General features: G+C 41.6%; 1 protein-coding gene across 8 annotated transcripts in view; it reads right to left on the reverse strand.

Moving 5' to 3' along the window:
- CSNK1A1 (casein kinase 1 alpha 1) overlaps positions 1-21,404 on the reverse strand; it is a 40,174-nt gene extending 18,770 nt beyond the window's left edge. For 5 of the 8 annotated variants that reach the window (XM_035105255.2, XM_035105250.2, XM_035105252.2 and 2 more), the window contains exons 1-5: positions 20,702-21,404; positions 19,743-19,849; positions 7,695-7,821; positions 5,843-5,941; positions 3,581-3,664 (exon numbers count right to left, since the gene is read on the reverse strand). In XM_035105255.2, coding sequence (XP_034961146.1) covers positions 3,581-3,664; positions 5,843-5,941; positions 7,695-7,821; positions 19,743-19,849; positions 20,702-20,824 — 540 coding nt within the window. In that variant the 5' untranslated portion in view covers positions 20,825-21,404. The remainder of the gene's footprint in view (positions 1-3,580; positions 3,665-5,842; positions 5,942-7,694; positions 7,822-19,742; positions 19,850-20,701) is intronic. The other 3 variants (XM_035105254.2, XM_035105251.2, XM_035105257.2) reach the window with 2 other exon arrangements.
- Between the last annotated feature and the right edge of the window lie 548 nt (positions 21,405-21,952).

A 21,952-nucleotide genomic window follows, 5' to 3' on the forward strand; every position in this document is an offset into this window, starting at 1 on the left:
GGGCTGCTGCTGCCACCGACTTGAGCTTGTGCCCCAGGGGCCACCCCAGCCAACAAGTGAAAGCAGCGGACGAGCAACCACCTCCACCGCCTATCTGTGACTCCTCCCTCCGCCTCTGCACGAGCGAATAGCATTGAAAGGAAATGAGAAACCCAGGAAGAAATAACTCTAATCGACAACTGAAGCACCTCCTCTTTTGACAGAACCTTCGCACAGGGAGAAGGAAAGATCTCGAATGAAAAGGACAATGTCTGTGCCGTTTGCTTTGTATTGCACCATTGCTGCTTCTTACTATTATTTCACCGCATAAAGGTCGCCACCGTGCAATAGTTGCACCCTTTTTTTTAAAAAAAAATTTCGGCATAAAAATATGGCCATTATGTGGGGAAATACGGTAGTTAAATACATCCATGGTAGAATTCAACATTTGACTACCACAGGATAAATCTCTTACCAACTTTTCTATACCAAAGGAAGATGCAATTCCTGAACTTCAATTCATCTCATCACAGACATCTCGACTCGTATGTAGGAAAGGCCCTTTATCTACAGGCCTTTTCTGGGGTGTATCCCCACTTGGAGAATGATTTCCCCAGGGAGGCTCAATATCTAGGCACCAGGCAAAAACATTCCTGTTGTCCCAGGCCCTAGGCCAATTAAATAATCTAAAAGGTAAAAGTAAAGGTAAAGGACCCCAGATGGTTAAATCCAGCCAAAGGCGACTGTGCGGCGCTCATCTTGCTTAAGGCTGAGGGAGTTTGTCCACAAACAGCTTTCCGGGTCATGTGGCCAGCATAACTAAACCACTTTTAGAGCAAAGGAACACTGTGACGGAAGCCAGAGCGCACGGAAACGCAGTTTAACTTCCCATTGCAGTGGTACCTATTTATCTACTTGCACTGGTGTGCTTTCGAACTGCTAGGTTGGCAGAAGCTGGGACAAAGCAATGGGAGCTCACCCCATTGCATGTATTCGAACCACTAGCCTTCCTATCAGGAAGACCCAGCGGCTCAGTGGTTATGATCACAGCACCACCTGCTCCCTTTTTTAAACAATCAATAGCCTTCTAAACCGGGTGTGTGTGGTGTTTTTTTTTTTTACTATGGCATTTAATTTTTGTCTTTGTATTTTGTAAACCGCCCTGCGATCTTCAGATGAAGGCAGGTGGAGAAATTTAATAAATAATAATAATAATAATAATAATAATAATAATAATAATAATGATAATAATAAATGGCTCTATGGAGAACAAGTTAGAAAAAACCTATACAGCTGCATCAATATATGTTTAACCATACTTAACTTTTAAAGTGTGCAAATACCATGTTTTTAAGTCAGACTTCTCTACCAAGTAAGCAGCAGTTTATAGGGGAGAAATAATTCTCCTAAAAACTCTCCAGAAGAGAACACCTGATAGAAAACTAAGTTCTAATATGCAAGGTTGTGCTTTAAAAAAAACCCAAAAAACTAGTTCAAAGCAGTTGTCTTTTTCAGGTTGCCAATGCCTTTACGGATATACTTTGTAATTTATATTCCTTGGTTTCTACACTTATCACAGTTCAATTGAGTACAGAACCAAGAATAAGGACAGCACCATTTAAAAAGAATTAAGAATTGTTTCAAGCTATGAGTGGATGCAGACAAAAGTTCTCTAATCATCGATCACAAATGAATAACTGGAAGCAACTACATATAGAATGAACTACTGACCCAAATGAGTAATTGTCACAACTTGCAATTTCCACAGATATCATATACTACCCTGAATGCCCTCCTATCTACTAGCATAAATGACAGACTGTCACTAAAACTTGTTCAAATGTTGTGATATACAGGTACCAAGATAGGGTCTTCAGAGACGCATCTATGATGTAAATCAGGCACCCCCAAACTCGGCCCTCCACCTGTTTTGGGACTACAACTCCCATCATCCCTAGCTAACATCCCTAGCAGTGGTCAGGGGTGATGGGAATTGTAGCCCCAAAACAGCTGGAGGGCCGAGTTTGGGGGTGCCTGATGTAAATGATCAAAATCTTATTACTAAAACTTCTGGACAACACTTTTACTGATAAATGCAATGGGGAAAGAATGTTCTTCATCTAAATGAAGATGCCATTTCAGACCAGCAGTTTTGGGCTTCTAACAGTGTTTTGAAGCAATATACATTAGCAATTTGAATAATGTGAGGCACCCAATTCTGGAGATGAAAACATCCCCTCCCAACCATTTCTGAAAGAGTGGCAAAAGGCAAGTGAATGAAAAAAACATGGACTTGTTTTCCACACACCATCTTCCATGGCAATAAACCATCTGAAGCTCAAGTTTGCAAAGTTTGCCTCTGCTGAGGAGGGTGTTGAAAAGGGATGTTACCAGGCAAGGAATAAGGCTGTGGAAGCCAAGCTGCTTCAGTTCAAGTTGAGTACTATGGGCCAAATTAGACATGGCAATTTGTAATTGAATGAATAATGTAGGTTTTCATTGTTTTATATTTTGCAGAGGAAATAGCAGGCCGGGGGGGGGGCGCTCCCAATTAGAATAATTTTTGTCTACTTCTCTGGTCCCAGTCCAGACCAGGGACCCACATCACCTATCTGTAATGGAAGAAAAGTTCCCACCAGAGCTAACTTTTCCTGTCCAGCACCAGCATCCTGACACAAAAGCATCACTAGTCATAAGTAGTAATATTCGTGAGTAGCACCATACTTAAGGCCCAACTCCCCCATCCCTTTTCAACAACTAAAGTAACTTTAGAGCAAGTTAAGAAGTTAAAACTCCTAAATTGCACAACACCCAGGGTTTACAGTGTAGCTTTAGAAACTAAATAGCATCCATTTGAAGTAGATGTTAATGCTAGCCCAAGAAAAGGCATCATCAAAAGAAAAAGTATCCATTTTACTTATTGCATTTTCAAAACTTAGGTCTCTAAGGAAGTGGAATAAGGTTCAGCCTTAATAAGCAAATGAAAAAGCTGCTTAAGACACCTTGTGCCCATTTTCTGCGATATAGCAAAGCTTTAAAAAATACAAAACTACCAGTGATTTATGATCAAATAATTCTGTTTAAATGTACCACTGGCAACAAGATGATCCTTGTCACTTATTCTGCATTTGAATAAACCATCAGAGCTACTAATACACAAAGAAGAAGTATAGTTTGTCTTGAATGTTTCCAGACCCGAAATTCATTTTGTTCAAACAAACATCATGCTGTCAATGAACGGGATAAGAGGCCTCCTACATCCAGATCCAGACCATGTACACTTAGCAGGCATATGCGATTCCCACACAGCACATCCTCCTTGCTGCTGCATTTTAGAACACAGGGCTATTTCTCAAGAACAAGAACATTAGAGTAGTTAAGTGATACTTAACTTTGTTCACATTTTAACAGACAGCATAAGAACCTTATAATTTAAACAAGCGCCACAAGGAAAACGTCTTAGTAATGTTACATGTTTGCCAAGTATGTCTGAATAATATGCCAACAAAAGGTGCTTTTTGCAAGTCTACATGTTCTCCGAAACAAAACAAAAAAGCATATGAGTTTGGGATTGAGGTTGGAATAGGAGACAGTTTCAGACCTGGTTTAATCCTGAGAAAGATGGGTCCTGAGAAGTACTAACAGTCATGCTTCTTTTCCTCTTCCCCACTGGAGATTCTAAACACTGAACAAACAATAGAGGGTGGCAGTGCATCAAACAGTATTGCTTACATTGCAACAATGGCTGGCGCAGACAGGCAACACCGAGGCGTTAGAGAAAGAATAGGGTAGCCAAATGCCATCCTTCTTCCACCAAGCACTATAGTTTTCCAGAAGAGATAATGTTATAAGGAAAAATTTAGAAGATGTGGCAAGTTAAATTTTGAGCATGAGCCACTTCAAAATGACACTGCCTTGAATAAGGGATAGCAATGGCAACATTTGGCTTTTATAAGAAGGAAATTTGGATATCATGTACAAAAATATCCTTTGACTCCACAAACTGCCCTTCCCCCAAATGACATGTAGGAAATAAATCTTCAGTAAGGAAGAGGTAGAAGGCATTTAGTCACCTTAAGTTCACTATCATAAGCATGCAGGGCTTATTCTAGCACAGCTCAGATATGATCTTATGCTAGAAGTGAAATCACGCCTAAATATGTAATTAAGAACAAATTTGAGAAATGCAGCATTCCAATTTTAATCACTACATTTTAAATTCATTTATAATGAAAAAAAAATCTACTGGAACAAGATTACCATAACAAGCTATCCTACTGCAACTGGTGTGTTTTGAAAGAATTCATGAAAGACACAAAATGTTTACCTCCATTTTTGCTACAGAAAGAAAACTGCATACTATATCTAAAACCAAATTTACACAGACCTAAAGCAAAATTTAATTTAAATTCTGCTTAGATTAAACCAAGGGATTTAGACTCCTATGTCCAGCATTATTTGAAATGTTAAATAGTGGGCATCTGCTTTCCATTTAAGTATTTGGTACAGACTCCAAGTGCCTCCCTGGGAATGAGAAACAGGATACGGTTTACATCTTCCAATATGATCCTAACAAACTCACCTAATAAAAGCACAACATCATTTTCTAGGCTATTCTTTCACTTCAAAGAAAAACAAGGAGCTACTATGCCAGCCCACTACAACTATCAAGAGTGGGGAGAAAGGGACTCAAAAGAAGAAAAATTGCATTAACTGATTTAATTGTTCTTGCTATATTTCCAGTTCTTGCCAGAAAGTTAAAGAATTGGATTGCATTAGGGAAACAGAATGTTAAGAGTGTGAAATTTAGAGATAAATGAAATTTAACAGAAATAGGATTACAGGAAGGCATTTTACCTTAATTTTTTTTTTGAGTGCTGCAGTTTTTTCTCACCCCACCTCCCCAAAGTTCCTAACTGATGTACTGTAACTCCTTTAAAACAGAATTCAACAGTGATGGTGGTTGTTTTGTTTTTTGGTTCTAAAGTAATGGTCCCAAGTTGGCATCCATACAGGCAAACAAAGGTAACATTTTATAGCTACGGTAGTAGTATCTGAAGAGTCAACACTGAAGGCCTATGAAGAACCAGGTGGGTATCTTGCTCCCAAAAAAATAATCAATCACATACATTTGTCCTGCACTTAAGAATTTCTATCCAACAGCATGCTTAATGCACTGCCAATGCTGCCTGTCTGTCCAAGCTCAATGTAGTTTAATGAATTTTAATCCCACAGTCTAGTCAAGAAAAAATCCAACAAAAACATGCATCTCCAGCTAAATTAATACAATCAGCCCCTTCTAGTAAAAAAAAAGTTACAATACTTTAAGTCTGTGACTGTTATTCTATATCTACACTAACTGCACTTTGAACTTTCACAGGCTTGTGAAAGCAAAGGAAGCAGTTAAGTCAACAGACTTATGTTACTATTAGAAGTCAATGGTTTCTCTATAGATTGGTTACAGCCAATTTTAATATCTAGGTAGCTGGTAGTAAAGGCTTCACCATGCTGGCCTAAATGCAGTTGAGAAAAAGAAATAGCAGTTTATGGTAAGCGGTGCTATTGCAACTCATGGGTTCTGAATAATCAACAGTATCACTGAACAGAGTGAACTTGCATACTCAATTATGAGTCCATTAGACAACATATTGATTTGTATCCTTAAATTCCATAATTAAAATTTGGCCAAAGGTTGGGGCCATAGCTCACTTCTGCATTTAGCACTATGACTGAAATTCATATCTGTTGCCAAATAATTGACATGTTTAGCAATGACAAGCAATTAATTCAAGCTGCACAGCATTTCCATGAACTGCCATTTCAGCATCCTCCATTGTTTCATGCAAAAAAGTATTAGACTAACCTTATTACAGTGACGCCCGATACCCATTAGGAAGTTATCTGGTTTAATGTCTCTGTGTATAAAATTCTTTGTATGCACATATTCAATTCTACTGATCATCTGTGAACAAAAGAAAAATGACCAAGATTACAAAGCTTTTCAAGCAATAATATCTTAGGCATGAATCTAAGCATGTTTTCGCAATTACCTACATTGTTGCTAATCTTTATGAGCCCAAAGACTGCATGTTGGTGGCCAAGATCACACCACTCACTCTCTCTCTCATGCACACAAACACACACCCTACATAGTTTGTCCTCAGCTAATCCATACAAATCAGATGAACTTTTTTTGGGGGGGAGGGGTGTTATTGCCTCTTCCTGTTCATCAAACGATTAGGGGAAATTTAAAATGCACTGCCATCAAGAAACTGGGATGTGCAGAGGGGCTGAAACACCTATCCCAACACTTTGTTTTCTTTTTCTGCTGCCATAATTGTTGGAGGGTCCAGAAAAAAAACTGCTTGGGTAACAAGAGCAGGCCCATGGGCTTTGAGGGGGATAGTTATCCTGACCTACAACATACAAATCAAACCAGACAGTAAGACTACAGTGGTACCTCACAAGACGAATGCCCTGCAAGACTAATTTTTCTGATGGTGACTCGCAAGACGAATTCGTTTTGCGAAAATTTCATCTTGCGAATTGCGGTTTCCCATAGGAATGCATTGAAATTTAATTAATGTGTTCCTATGGGCAAAAAAAGAAATTTCAATGCATTCCTATGGGAAACCGCGATTCGCAAGAAATTTTTCGCAAAACAAATTGACTTGCGGAACGAATTAAATTCGTCTTGTGAGACACCACTGTACTGATGATCTGGAGTATTTGAGTGTTTCTTGTGTTAGTTCTGATATTAAATGGCTAGTGCTCACTGGCACTCCAGATGACCCAGTTCAAGCTATTCTAGAAATAAACTGCTATCCAATAGACATTTTACTCTAAATGTAAGAATCTATGCCTTTACAAATCTCTGCATTATATGCCCATGCTGCAGATCTGTTGATTCTAATGAATCTTATTGAAGTGTTCTGTGAATGTTGGCTTTACTATTTCCAATTTCGTTCAGCTTCTGTTTACCATCAATTAATTGAGAAATATGGCTACAATAGGCTCTTGGCCTGAGAAATGTGAACATTTTGGATGATCTTCCTAGCCAAAGATGCATGCATAACTTCAGTCTTATGCAATTAATATGAAGATTGCAAGTAAAGATATGAGGCAAAACTCTCAATATAGTTGCTTGTATGGTTCCATTAAACAGTTTCTATAATTCTAATGAGGGACCCAGGTGGCGCTGTGGTTAAACCACTGAGCCTAGGGCTTGCTGATCAGAAGGTCGGCGGTTCGAATCCCTGACAGGGTGAGCTCCCGTTGCTTGGTCCCAGCTCCTGCCAACCTAGCAGTTCGAAAGCACGTCAAAATGCAAGTTGATAAATAGGAACCGCTACAGCGGGAAGGTAAACGGCGTTTCCATGTGCTGCTCTGGTTTGCCAGAAGCGGCTTTGTCATGCTGGCCACATGACCTGGAAGCTATACGCCGGCTCCCTTGGCCAATAATGCGAGATGAGCGCGCAACCCCAGAGTCGGTCACGACTGGACCTAATGGTCAGGGGTCCCTTTACCTTTATAATTCTAATATTGTGTTATATACATTAAATAATCTGCAACTATCACTCTCCCATTTTTGTTTCTAAATTCATTCAAGTGAATGTAATAACAAGTCATACAGTCTGACCTACTTGAAAGAATATAACAAACAGCACTTTAAGGCACTGTAATATCCATTGTGTAATGTTTGCACATTTACATACCTGGTCTGCTAACATAAGTACTGTTTTCATTGTGAACCTTCGAGAACAAAAGTTGAAGAGATCCTCAAGGCTCGGTCCAAGAAGATCCATGACTAGAACATTATAATCTTTCTCTTGACCATACCACCTATAAAGAAGCAGAAATGGTTAGGATTGATTGAATGTAACCAAACATAATGTTCATAGTTTGTTTCAGAAAATACTTTGAATAAAATAACAATGGAAAAATATTGTTTTCTTAACATTTGATGAATCCCACTTTTGTAGATCTATTTCTCCATACAACATCAGTCAGTTATGGTTTAAAAAGCACACACGATTCCACATAACGCAGTCAAGGGTCAGCATTGCTGGGTTATTTGCCAATCCCTGGAGCCTCCTGGCCCTGGCCCTCCTCCTCACTGGCACAGAAGCAGCTAGACCATAAGGATTTATATGTTGGCTTTGGGAGCATTGACCTCGTAAGGCAGCAAATAACTCAAGGTGAACTATGATGTATGTAAAAGAATACAGATTCTTAAGTATCAGGTCTCAGTGGCATTAAAAACATTGTTAAAAAAGCCGGACTGGGTGAAATAAATCCTCAAGGTATGTTTGAAGGCCTGTACTGAAAGCTCCCTTTCCCATTCATAGGCAGCTCTGTTAACTGCAGGACAACAATCAAGAAGGCTTTATCCCTTGTGCCTACCATCTTAATGTCTGGGCACTCACAGAGGTATCCATAGTTGATCTTAAACAAGAATGATTGTTTAGGTGAAGGCAGTCCTTTAGATAAGGGATTTTAAAGGTTAAACCCAGCAAATACAGGACAATGAGAAGGAGCACTAGCTCTGAACACCCTGGCCTCCCTCTCCCACACACCCCTCTGGAAAATGGTGCTGATTAAGCCCAGAGAAGCAAGTTGAATGGGCAGCAACAACAGGAGTAAGGAGGACCCACTGCAAGCAAACATATGCACAGTGAAATCACTTTCAGGAAGCGCCCTAGATGCATATGTAACAATCTTCAGGCATTTTATCTTTCTCCAACACTCTCAGTTTACGAATTTTCGGTTTACGAACGCTGCGGACCCATCTGGAACGGATTAATTCACTTTCCATTACTTTCAATGGGAAAGTTCACTTCAGTTTATGAACGTTTCAGTTTATGAACAGACCTCCGGAACCAATTACACCCATGCTTCGGGTTAAGTACGCTTCAGGTTGAGTACTTCGTGGACCCGTCTGGAACAGATTAATCCACTTTCCATTACTTTCAATGGGAAAGTTCGCTGCAGTTTATGAACGTTTCAGTTTATGAACAGACTTCCGGAACCAATTGTGTTCATAAACCGAGGTACCACTGTAATTGAGAAACTACCACAACAGCAACATTTGGTATAACCATAGAGGTCACATTGTAGGGTCACTTAGAAATGGGGACAGACAATTGATAGTCTAAAAATCTGTGTACAAAATAGACTCCTCAGTTTAAAAAAAAGAAATTATTGAAACTAACTACTTGGAGAGTAAATTGCACACAATTGGGAACACACCACAGCAAAGACCACAATACAATACCAATCTGAAATGCAATACTGAATTCTATGAAAGAGTAAAATAGTGTCTGAACGCAGGGAGGTACACCAACGTAGACTTTATGGATGGGTAAAAAATAAAAGCAAGCTCAACATTTCTGAAATCACTATCTCCACTTGCCCTCTACAGACAGAAAGAGCAACAAATCAAGTTGGGCATAATAGAATTATTGGTACCAGCAGAAGACAACATATACTAAGGTCAGTTGAAGGAAAATATGTAAATGAAGGCTGTATGTTTGAAAACTGACAAGATACAGTCAGTCAACTGACTTTTAAGTTAGCCTTCACAAGCAGCTGGCACTTGAGGAACCAAGAGGCTCTCTGTCCTGTGGGAATGCAGATACTCAACCCTAGATGCTCCTTAATCTAGGGAAGCAGAGGGGGAAATTACCTTTGGGATTCATACAGGTATTACTTATAATTCCTTCTAGCAATGATTCGAAACTTCCTATACTACTTAGTATCATGCAAAACTGCATGAGGTATTAACATATTACATATACTACAGATATATATATATATATATACACACACACACACACACAGAGAGAGAGAGAGAGAGAAGGGGGGGGGGTACCTTGCAAGATGAAATTTGTTCCGCAAGTCGCTTCATATAGCGAAAATTTCCATTTACCCGGTTTACCCGGTCTACCCATTTAATTAATGCGTTTCTATTCGTCTTGTGAAGTGCGGCCATAGGAAACTTCATCTTGCGAGACGCCTCGCGCAACGCAAAACGCTTTCGTCTTGCGAGTTCTTCGTTGCACGAGGCATTCGTCTTGCGGGGTAATATAAAAATGTCCAGTAGCACTTTAGAGACAAACTAAGTTTGTTCTTGGTATGAGCTTTCATGTGCATGCACACTTCTTCAAATACTACAGATAGATATTGGTCTAAAATTTACAGATGCTCAGAAACTCTTCAGGAAAAAACCTTAAGAGGGGGAACTCCCCACTCCCACAGCTGCAAAAGCCCGCAATGGCACAAGATGTTAAGACAGAATTGGGGGAGGGGAGAACAGACAACTGGGTGGGAGGGGGAATGGAGTGACTGAAAAGAAAGGTGAGTGGTAGAGACTACAAAGGTTAGACAGACCATCACATTCTCTGGGTAGGTCACTTCTAGGTTAACAAGAATAAACTATTTAAGTGTCTTAAGAGATGGAATTGAGAGCTGTCTGTAGACATCAATTGATAAATCAGTTCTAGGACTGGGCATGAGTCCATCTTTCCACAAACAAAAAATTAAAATGGGATGGGCTGTGCCAGAACAGCCCAGTGGGGAATAAACAACAACAACAACAACAACAACAACAACTTATTATTTGTACCCCGTCCATCTGGCTGGGTTTCCTCAGCCACTCTGGGAGGCTTCCTACAAAAATTTAAAATGTCACACATTAAAAACTTCCCTGAATAGGGCTGCCCTCAGATGTCTTATAAATGTCAGGTAGTTGTTTTTCTCTTTGACATCTGATGTGAGGGTGTTCCACAGGGTGGGTGCCACTACAGAGAAGGCCCTCGGCGCTGGACCTCAGTGTCCGGGCAGAACGATGGGGGTGGAGACGCTCCTTCAGATATACTGGGCCAAGGGCAGTCAGTGGGCATGGAAGATCAACTCAGGATTCAAGGCAATGTTTAAAACATCTTAAAAGTTTACATTAGTGACATGTGTTATTAAGAGGATAGATTTCCCACTGTACATATCACAATATTTGAGTACTGTATATGGGACAAGGGGAATAATATGCAGAGAAAGTTTTAACTTACACACTAGGTAAAGGGGCCCCTGACCATCAGGTCCAGTTATGTCCGACTCTGGGGTTGCGGCGCTCATCTCGCTCTATAGGCCGAGGGAGCCGGTGTTTGTCCGCAGACAGCTTCCGGGTCATGTGGCCAGCATGACAAAGCTGCTTCTGGCGAACCAGAGCAGCGCACGGAAACGCCGTTTACCTTCCCGCCAGAGAGGTCCCTATTTATCTACTTGCACTTTGATGTGCTTTCGAACTGCTAGGTGGGCAGGAGCTGGGACTGAGCAACGGGAGCTCACCCCGTTGCAGGGATTCGAACTGCCGACCTTCTGATCAGCAAGCCCTAGACTCTGTGGTTTAACCCACAGTGCCACCTGGGTCCCATAACTTACACAATACTCACATCTTAAATGCATCTCTAGCAACTATCAGACAGGCAGAAAGTATGGCTGACAATAGCGATTTCACCATGGGTTTATATTTAGAAGGCATCAATTACATGTACCTCATGTTTACCTAAATAAAACACTGAAAGGGCTAGTTAAAGTAAAATGCATCCAACTGAGACGATAAATTAACACTGAATTTTATCCAGATTATCCAGATACAGTGGTACCTCTAGTTATGGACTCAATCCATTCCAGGGTGCCATTTGCACCCCGAAAAGTCCGTAACTGGAGCGCCGCTTCTGCACACGCATGTGGCACAATAGAACACTTCTGCGCATGTGTGAAGCGCACAGAATGCTTCTGTGCATGTGGCGAAACCTGGAAGTATACACTTCCGGGTTTGCTGCGTTCGCAAGCTGAAAAGATGCAACATGAACCTAACGCAACACGAGATATGACTGTACTGACTTAAAATATATATAATATTGAAAGCAGAAGAAAATGTGATGTTTACTTGTGTTCAAGTACTACTTCAAGCACTTTTTCTTATCCTTTTAACATAACACAAAGTCTAGACAGGTAAAGTCAGAGGTCAAGCACAAAACGCACCCAAACTTTAAGGTGTGACAACTATCCTTTGAAGGTAGTTGCACAATTAAACCACATATTTCAGCAATGCAAGCTCGTAAAGCCATACCTCATTTTGCTAAATTCTGCCTTGCAACTAGCCATCTAGCAATAGGCAATTGTGGGTCAGAATGCATGCACAATAAGGTATCAGTCATTGTCACTGTTGGAAAAAACACAGTAATAAACCAGAGCAGGCTACTGGCTCAATGCATCTACAGACTAGTTCACATGAAACTTCCCTATACATTCCATCAAATGGAGAACTGACTGAAATTCAGAGAAATAATATTAATTGTGGCTCTTTAACCCATAGTTTAACTTGGAAGGAAGGAGTGGTAAAAGGCAATGCATTTCCAACCTTTTCTCCCTCCAACACACTGAGCAGCTGCTCTCATTCTGTTAACAAAGGATTTAGCCTTACACAACAGAACTTCCCCCTCCCGCGCACACACACGGGGAGGGGGGGGAGGACTCCAGAACAAATTTAGGGGGGGAATGAGAGGGGGAAGTTCCACTATGCAAACAAAAATCCTTCCACTAATGCAATGACTGACTTAGCACCACTTTGGATGCAAGTCTAAGTGGGGGAAAGAGAGGGCATAGTGTGAACACTTGGTGAAACCTTCAGAAGCTAGGTTAATGCTTTGTCAAAGAAAACAGGCTTAGGTCTGATCAGCACCTGGATCCAAGACCTATACAGTATAACTTATACTACCTATGTAACCCTATGTGTATCTACTCCTGAAATTCATGATAGAGAAGAAGAGTTTGAATTTGATTTCACTACCCTAAGGAGTCTCAAAGTGGCTAACATTCTCCTTTCCCTTCCTCGCCCACAACAAACAATCTGTGAGGTGAATGAGGCTGAGAGACTTCAGAGAAGTGTGACTAGCCCAAGGTCACCCAGCAGCTGCATGTGGAGGAGCGGGGAATCAAACCCAGTTCACCAGATTACGAGTCCACTGCTCTTAACCACTACACCACACTGGCTCATCATATATTTAACAAAATAGTCTTCTTTTTACAAAGGGTAACTTGAGGAAGTTACACATGATTAATTTGTGAGCATGCTTCTATGCAAAGGTGAATCTGGAATAGCAAAAATGCAGTGTTCAAAACTCCCATTGTTCTAGGTACATTTTGCAACAGGGAATTTCATTAGCGCAAGCAGTTTCTGAGCTCTGGGCGCAGTACTGCACCTAAGATTTCAGATGGAGAAGAGAACCTCTTAAAAATATTGGGGGTAGGCAGGGGAAGGATTAGACAATGTGAAAAATGAACATAATATTTTAGCTGCAGTTCATTCATTTTCAGCTTTGTATGCTTGTTAGTAAATAGCATGCCTAAACATTCCGTTGTTGCACCAATAATCTACGTTTAAGGTGCCATTTAGCTCCCAGCTTTCATATCCCAGGTTCTAACACCGGAAATGCACTGTCTCCATCACCTGGGCTGTTTGGGCAATCTAATCTCCTTCACCTAAACAAGGCAATGCTCAGTTGGTTAGAGTGCTGATAACACCATAGTTGTGAGCTCAATCTCCATATGGGACAGCTGCATATTCCTGCATTGCAGGGGGCTGGACTAGATGATCCTCAGGACCCTTTCCAACTCTGATTTAATTATTCCCAGAGCCAATTATTTACTTCTGCAAATGGAGATGATGCACTTTTGACCCCTCAATTTATGCATTCCTATGTATTTCACATTTGTATGACCAGGAACAGAAAAACCTGGGGCACCTAGCAGTGTTTGAAATTAGCCAGGTACATTTTGTTAGTGGTGTTGTGACTACGTGGAGATTTCTGGGTGCCAGGTTGGTGACCAGAGTTTAAAAACCTTAGTCCATAGTTAATACCACTTCCATTTTCAGTGTGCGCATTTCTCCTTCTTGCATACTGGGACAAGTGAATTGTTGTACCGGTAAGAACAAGCTGCAGTCAAGCAATGTAGTTGAGATCATAGAATTGTAGTGCTGGAAGGGACCCCAAGGTTCATCTAGTAAAGGCAAGGTAAAGGACCCCTGGACAGTTAAGTCCAGTTGAATTCGACTATGAGGTGCAGCACTCACCACCACTTTCAGGCTGAGGGAGCCAGCATTTGTCCATGAAAATTTTTCCAGGTCATGTGGCCAGCATGACTAAACCGCTTCTGGAGCACGGAACACTGACGAGTGCCAGAGCGCATGGAAATGCTGCTTATCTTCCTGCTGCAACGCTACCTATTTATCTACTCGCACTGGTATGCTTTTGAACTGCTAGGTTGGCACGAGCTGAGACAAAGAAGCAGGAGCTCACCCCATCACGCAGATTTGAACCACCAAACTTATGATCGGCAAGCCCAAGAGACTCAGTGGTTTACACCACACCGTCACCCGGGGTCATCTAGTCCAACCCCCTGATGCAAAGGCATTCCGTTGTGATGAAAGTAACCTAGATCTAAGGTGCCAATGACACCTAGTCCTCACGTCACCTAAAAAATTGCCACTGGCACTTAAGAAACATTTAAGAACTAGTTCATGGTCAATTAATTTGAAACATTACATTCAAGTTGTCCTTATGAAAATTTTTCCAAAATTACCGTATATGGACATATGAGATTTAGAACCAATCCCACCATTGTTTTTTTTAACAAACCTATTTTAAGAGAAAAGACAACATTTGATAGCCTTCATTCAACTGCCATAAACAAAGGTACACAGAAAGTTATTGTAATGAAAATGCATCTTAACCCAAACCAATCAAAAGTTAGATGCTATGACTCCACCTTTTCAAAATTGTTTAATGCCTTCCCTCTGGTCCGTTTGAACTAGTTCTGTAGTTTTGTTTCTTATGATGAAGTGGTAGCAAATAGGGTAACCATAGAACAAGGCCCAAGATTCAAAGGTCAGCTTAAAAACACAAACAAAATCCCTAAAATGCAAATCCTTATGTTATGCAGAAGTCAGCTCCTAGAGTTTCCAAAGCAACTTATCAAACAGTGCTAGGAGCAGGTTTCAGAAAGGGATAGGGTGGGGTCATTTCAGAAATCTTTCATACCGGTACATACAAAGCATGTTGTGCAGCCTTTTTGACCATGGCCTGTAACAAGTCTGTATGTAGCAAGAAACTGCTGCCCTTGCTCCTAAGGACAGAACAAGGGGGACCTGCAAAAGAAGTGTTGCTGTATGGGGTGTTCTTGTTCAGGGTCATAGCCAGATATACCCTCTTCCACTATATTCACCTCCAATTGCCTCCCAAAGATGCTCTGTGGCCAGTGAGCATGCTTAGCCGTCACTGCACTGTTGGTACGTGTGTGTGTTGTCCCTCTGGTACTCCTTATGGATTGTTTGTACATCTGCAAACCCTGTGGCTTCCCTGATCATACTGATACCTCCCCACTTGGTTATCATGGGCCCTGCTTTTGCTAAAATCCTATCAATATTAACCAACTCAGTTTGCTTTTAGGAGAGGCAAATATTTCTAATAGCAAAGTTTAGTGTCTATAATCAAACTAACATGATTTTCATTCTGATATTAGTTCTCTACAGGCACTCTCTTATGTTACATAAACACATGAGGGGGGATGCAAGCACAAGTCTCTTGTTTGACAAGATTTTACTAGACTATGATTTAGACCTTTTAAATTTTTTGAAGTATTTATGATTACCTTTTCTGCCCACAAGTAGTTATAATTTGTAAAAACAGTACAAAGACATCAGTTAAAACTAAATAAAACTTAACCCCACAAAACCACAGAGCTGAATTTAAAATCCATCAAAAGCCAAACAAAGCAAAACTGTATTTAGGGTTTGCCTAAAGTTAGGAAAAGATGGTGCCAACCTGACCTCCAAGGAAGGCAAGTTTCACAATTGGGTGCTAGTACAGAAAAGGCCCTGTCCTGGGTATCCATCAGCCTAGCCTCCCTTTGTGGTGACACATACAATACAGTCACTGATAAAGACCGTTAATTTTGGACAGGAGGCCATCTTTCAAATATCAAGTATTGGTATTTCTGAAATTGTGTTGTGTTATATTGGGTTGAAACCAGTCTAAGTTAGTTGCATTAGGGTCCTACTGAAAACTGTATGAAAAGTTAGTTATGACTTGTCGCAGTTATTTCCACTGGGAACAAAGTGCAACTAAATTTTAATACAAGCTATCATTCATCAAACCAGTTAATCGTTTGCAAAAAACAATATAACAAAAACATACTGGAAAACCTGTTCAGTTTCTCCAACACAAACTATTTGCTGTTTTATTTCTCTATGCAATAATGGTGCATATGCTTTCTTGTGCTTCATGTATTTTACATGTGAGGAACAGTGCTGTCTTATTACTGATCTTCTAAGTCACTCTGGGAACTTTGGGCTAAAGAATGTAGTAAAAGTGTTTTGGATAATCAATAAAATAAACCAGAAATTACAAAGCAGAGCCATAATGTCAACCATATCAATGGAGGTAAAAATTAAAAAAATCACAAATTCATTCATCCAAGTGATATACTTCAATGTTTTTAAAGAAGTGGAATGGACCTCTAAGGCCATCTGGTCCAACCCTAGCTGATGAACACTATAGCATTCCATGTATTATAGCCTGTGGAAGGAGAGCCCACCACTTTCCAGGGCAGCCTGTTTCACTGTCAAACTGTGCTAACCACAGGTACAGAACTCAAACCATGATCTGAACATCTAGTTGCACATGCAGTTATTCCTGCTGAAATCACCTTTCATGTAATTCAAACCCTTTGGTTCGGGTCCTACTATCTGAAGCAACAGGAAACAGGCTCGATCCAATCATGTGACAACCCTTGGAAGTATTTGAAGAGATACCATATTGCCTCTTAATTGTCTCTTTTCCAGGCTAAATATACCCAACTCCATTAACCTTCACCATCCAGTCTGATTTCATTTTCTAATCTCTCAGAATCATACAGCTATAGTTTTAGCTTCATATTCACAGTGCAGCAGCCTCTGGAGGCACAGCAATGATAACTGTCAATTTAGACTTCACACCACATCCATTAGCACTAGCCATTTGGCCTGCTGGTCTGCCAACTGACTGAAATCATGCTTTTATCAATTCAGACAACATGCAAAATTACAGTCTTCCTTTAACCATAGTTTGAACCATCTTCAGCCATTAGCTACACACGGGGTGGATGACCTGTTCCCTTTCAATTGTTGTCAGGCTCCAACTTCCATTACCCACCATACCCAATGGTCAGGGATGATGTCCAGCAACATCTGGAGAGTCACAGATTAGCAAGCCGTGAATTATGCAATGATCACAAGTGCATGCCATGGTAATCAATGTTTGAAATTTGCCAGGTGCGTTTTGCACCTGGTTATCAGCAATTTGCAGCCAAGTGAAGATGCCCAGACACCAGGATGACACCCAACATCTCTACCAACTGGGGGTGCATGCCTGGGGATCCTTGGATCTTGACTCGTTTCACACAGGGTAGCAACACATCCAGCAGAATTATATTATATTTTATCTGCACAATCATAATGAATTTCAGGAACCAAATAGCTGTATTGAAAAATACAACTTTTGAGGCATCTAGCCCCAAAACTGCAACTAGGCATTCTGTTTTGGCAACTGTTACCCTGGTTTAAGGAGCCATTTGGTGCCAAGCAATATCCGAGTTTCTAACACTGATGGTAATCCAACAACTATCACAGTAAACCAGGAACATTTCTTGACCTATCATTGCAGTTTGCTTGGTGCCAATGAATCATAATCCGTGATTCAGATGTAACACAGGGGAATCATAGTTGGCTTCCACCCAACACACACATAATGGAGAAAATCAGGCACAATTGTCTTGTGCACAGGCAGCCATAGTTTATGGCTTACAATGATGTGAAAACACAAACAGCATGTGTAGTTAGCAACATGCATACAAAGAAAACAAAAATTTCAATGATTACTTCTGAGGTGAAAGAACACAGTTGCCTCAGCAAACATTCCATATTCTCATAATAATTTATTATCACTCAACCAAATCAATTTCATTTACTGAAAAAAGTCACCAATTATTTCATTATATACACTGATGGAATTGGGTGGCTAAAGTATATTCAGCATGTCCTAAAAATATACTGCCAGGTTTAATAAAGCAAAAAGTAAAATATGAACAATTAAACTAAAAGATAGCCTCACTAACCAACATGTATCTTCATACAATCCAGTGGTTTTTAAATGACATCTACAGTTCTTCACAACAAAATACTGGCTTTCAAAGCAAGATCATCCAATTTTCAACCTTAGCAGTAAAAATTTAAATATTATGCTCTGCATCTAAGCACAGGCCTGAATAGAATCTTGTCAAAAGTGAAAACTCCATCAACAGAATGCAGAACAGCCAAATCTATTATGTAATAAATGCAGCTTTATTCCTACAGTTGCACAATGTAATTAAATCTGGGGGGCAGTTGCTTCATACAAGTATGTCATTGAATAATTCTGTATCCATTCAGTAAAGGACTTATGCAGGTTACAACATGGCTTTGTAGTTTATGTAGTTCACAAACTTCTAGCAGCAGAAGCCTCTGATGACTTAAGGCATCAACATCTCCTACTCATTTACAATTGCAACCTAGTTTTTAGCTACTTAAGAACTGAATTGGAATATCTACAAGAAGTACCTTAACTAAGTTTATTTTCTGCTTACACATGGTTCACTTTGATTATGAGGTGCAAATGCCAGAAGTCACAGTACAACATACAGAAGTGAAATGTAAGAGTTCAGAATGTCCAACCATTTCAAAAAAGGTAAATAGAATAACCATCCTAAATTGAATCCATTTACTGTAATATCTCCACTTGCCAAACTTATTACTAACAATATTCATAAACAAAACCCAATCAGATTATTTTTTCAGATATACAAGGTATTTCACAGTACAGCCTGATGCTTTAGAGCACTAGCAAAGAGCTGCTAAGAGTCTTGACTCAGAATCTTTTCCTTTGTGCAAAGTTTTTAAAAGTGCTTTTTATGAGTTTCACAATAGAAAAGCAGACTGAGCTGCTACTTTATTTACTCTCCTGCTAGCTACTACCATAGTTCCCTCTATTACAAGACTGGGAACCTCTCAAGTAGATCTCACAATGAAATTCCATTTTCAAAGGAGAATAAAAGGAAGGAAGGTGATTTAAGCAGCAGTGCGTAATTAAGAGAGCTCAGTGACGCATATGTCGTCAGCAACTGTAAGGGGCTTTCTGCACTCTTCCTTCCCACCCCAGTCCTCAGAAGCCCCAATCTTTCAAGATACAATACTGATGGTAGAAGGGAATGGAAGCAAGGTGGGGGATTCAAGAAATATATTCCACTTCTCGGGAATGTTTAAGTACTGACATCCGCCATTTTCTGAGCAGAGGAGGAAGACATGTTGGAACAAAAACACAAAAGGGAGCAGCCATTTCCACTGTTCTATTCCAATCCTCAGAGTAACCAGTACTCCTGTTTCAACTACTGCCATATTCTCAAGGACTAGATAATTTTGTTGGTGCAGAGATGGGGAGGGGAAACAAGCAGCTGGCAGGGAAGGATCCTTCAAGATCTTTTTCTAGATGCAGCTTGTTACCACTCGTAATAAGGCTTATTTCAGGTAACATATATGTAGCACTTCCTCTACCAGTGAAAAACAAAATACACTCATCCTTTGGGGAGAAGAGATAATGACTACTTTATCTCCCAAGAGCTATAATTCTTACCGTATGTGAGGGATGCCAACTCCCCCTTGCAGAATCTTGTATAGTTTGCTTTCATATAGCAGCTGGGGATGTCTGGCCTTCTGAGACTCCAACTTCACAGCTACTTCCTGCAGTGAAGAGGGAATATGGGTCAGAGATCCTATTGGAGCAAGAGGACTGCATTTCTCCACTACAGCATATTTGAGGGCATGGGAAAGCCTTCCACAGGAATATCCTGGTAAGTGACAAGCTCCGCAAACATATTCCATACAGCGCCGACTTCTGTAATTATCCATCCTAGGGATACTAACACTAATCCATTATTCCCAGAAAGTGTTTAAACACTTAGATGAAGGTGCCTTCATTGCCTCCTGAACAAGGTAATTTTGAGTGCTAGAAATGAGCTTAGGTGGAGTTTCTCTATAGATCACATAAGGATCCCCCCCAAAAAAATACAAATGGCCTCTTTAGCCATCTATTACCAGGCAGCCTGGAGTTTTATATACTACAAACACTACTAAACAATTAAAGGGGGGGGGACATTTTCAAAACTGAACCAAGCATTGCAGACTCATCACTGTCAAGACAGGATAGAAACCCTATTAGAAAAATACAAATCTTATTATGATTTGTCACGATCGTGTCCTTCCCACCCCCCACCCCAAAAAAGAACCTAAGAAATAAGTTCCAAAATAAAACTCGATAAAGAAGAAGTCCGACGCTAATATCTATAAACGACTAAAGCGGAGAGAAGGCGAATAAGTCAGAAACGGCCCTCGACAAAAGGGGGAACTGGGGGCGGCCAGGCTTTGTGGCAAGAGAGTCCGGGGAGCTTCCACTCGCTCCCTGGCGCTTCCCCCCCCCCGAGTTGATGTTCCGCCAGGCCCGGGGGGGGGGAGAGGAGCGAGAAGCGACCCCTCTTCTCTGACGCGACGGGGACAGAGAGGGGGAGAGAGGCCCGGGCGCCCGCCGGCCCTTACCTCCCCGTTGGTGATATTGATGGCCAAGTATATGTCCCCGAAAGAGCCCGAGCCGATCTTCCGCACCAGCTTGTATTTGCCCCCGACGATGAACTCGGCCTTGGAGCCGCTGCTGCTCGCCATGGCGACCGAGGGAGAGAGCGAGCGGGGAGGGGGGCTTATTCACACGTCGAGCGCCCGACTGCCGAGTTTCTCCTCAAGGAGCTCCTGCTACGAAAAAGCCAGGATTTCGAGGGGTCTGTCGGTGGGAGGAGGAAGAAGAAGAAGAGGACGGGGGAAGTATGTAGGATGGGGGGAGGGAGGGAGGACTCCGGTCCCCGAGGCTCCGTTCGCAACCAGGCCCCTTTGAAGGAAGCGGACGTCCCCCTCCACACGCTTCCGCGGCTGTCAGCGCTCTCTCTGCCCTGTCAGGAAAGGTAGCCCTGAGGGCTGGGAAGGGAGGGAGAAGCTCGAGCGGATCCGGCTGCCGCCGCCGCCGCCTGGCGCTTCATTCGGCCGCCGCCGCCATCTTGTCTGTCTCTCTCTTGCTCTCGCTCTCTTTCTCTCTCTCTTTCGCTGCTGATATCCAGGACACAAAATGCCTCCAGCCCGCGACCGACGCTTCTTCACCGCGCAGAGCACTCTGGGAAACAGGGGAGGAGAAGCGCCTTCCTGCGCATGCGTTTCCCGGAGGGAGAACAAGCAGGAAGTGTGCGTGATCTTAACGGCTTGAAAGGGATCGGCTGGTTTGGCGCATGCGTAGAAAGGCGCGGTTGTGTCTCTCTCTCTCTCTCTCTCCCCCCCCCTTTTTTAAGAGTAGACCCGCCCGTTAAGTACCGTAGGCAACTCTTTGAATTACGCAGTTTTCATCACGCCACACACGGGGTGGGGAGGGGAGACAAGAAAGAAAAGTTCAATATAGCATATAGTCCAAGGGAGGCTTCTCGAAGTGACTGAAGCAACCGGTTCAAGCCCTTATAACTGGAATGTGCCAGGTGTGCGGGGCTTGATCGTTTGCTTCTTATCGCGTTCATTCTGCATGGAATTCGGGGTGGCGTACGTGACTCTTCCGCCTCATTTAATCCCCCACAACAACCCTGCGGGGTAGGTTAGTCTGAGCTTCATGGCTGGTTTGGGATTTAAACCCTGGTTTCCCAAGGCTCCTACACTCTTATCCACTACTTTCCATAGGGTCCACACTTCAAATTATGTTAGATGCCAAAGTGAATGGGCATACAGGAATACAAACCAGAAAACCTATAGAAAAAGCAG

This window comes from Zootoca vivipara, chromosome 2, assembly GCF_963506605.1.
Source record: "Zootoca vivipara chromosome 2, rZooViv1.1, whole genome shotgun sequence".
Taxonomy (NCBI): domain Eukaryota; kingdom Metazoa; phylum Chordata; class Lepidosauria; order Squamata; family Lacertidae; genus Zootoca; species Zootoca vivipara.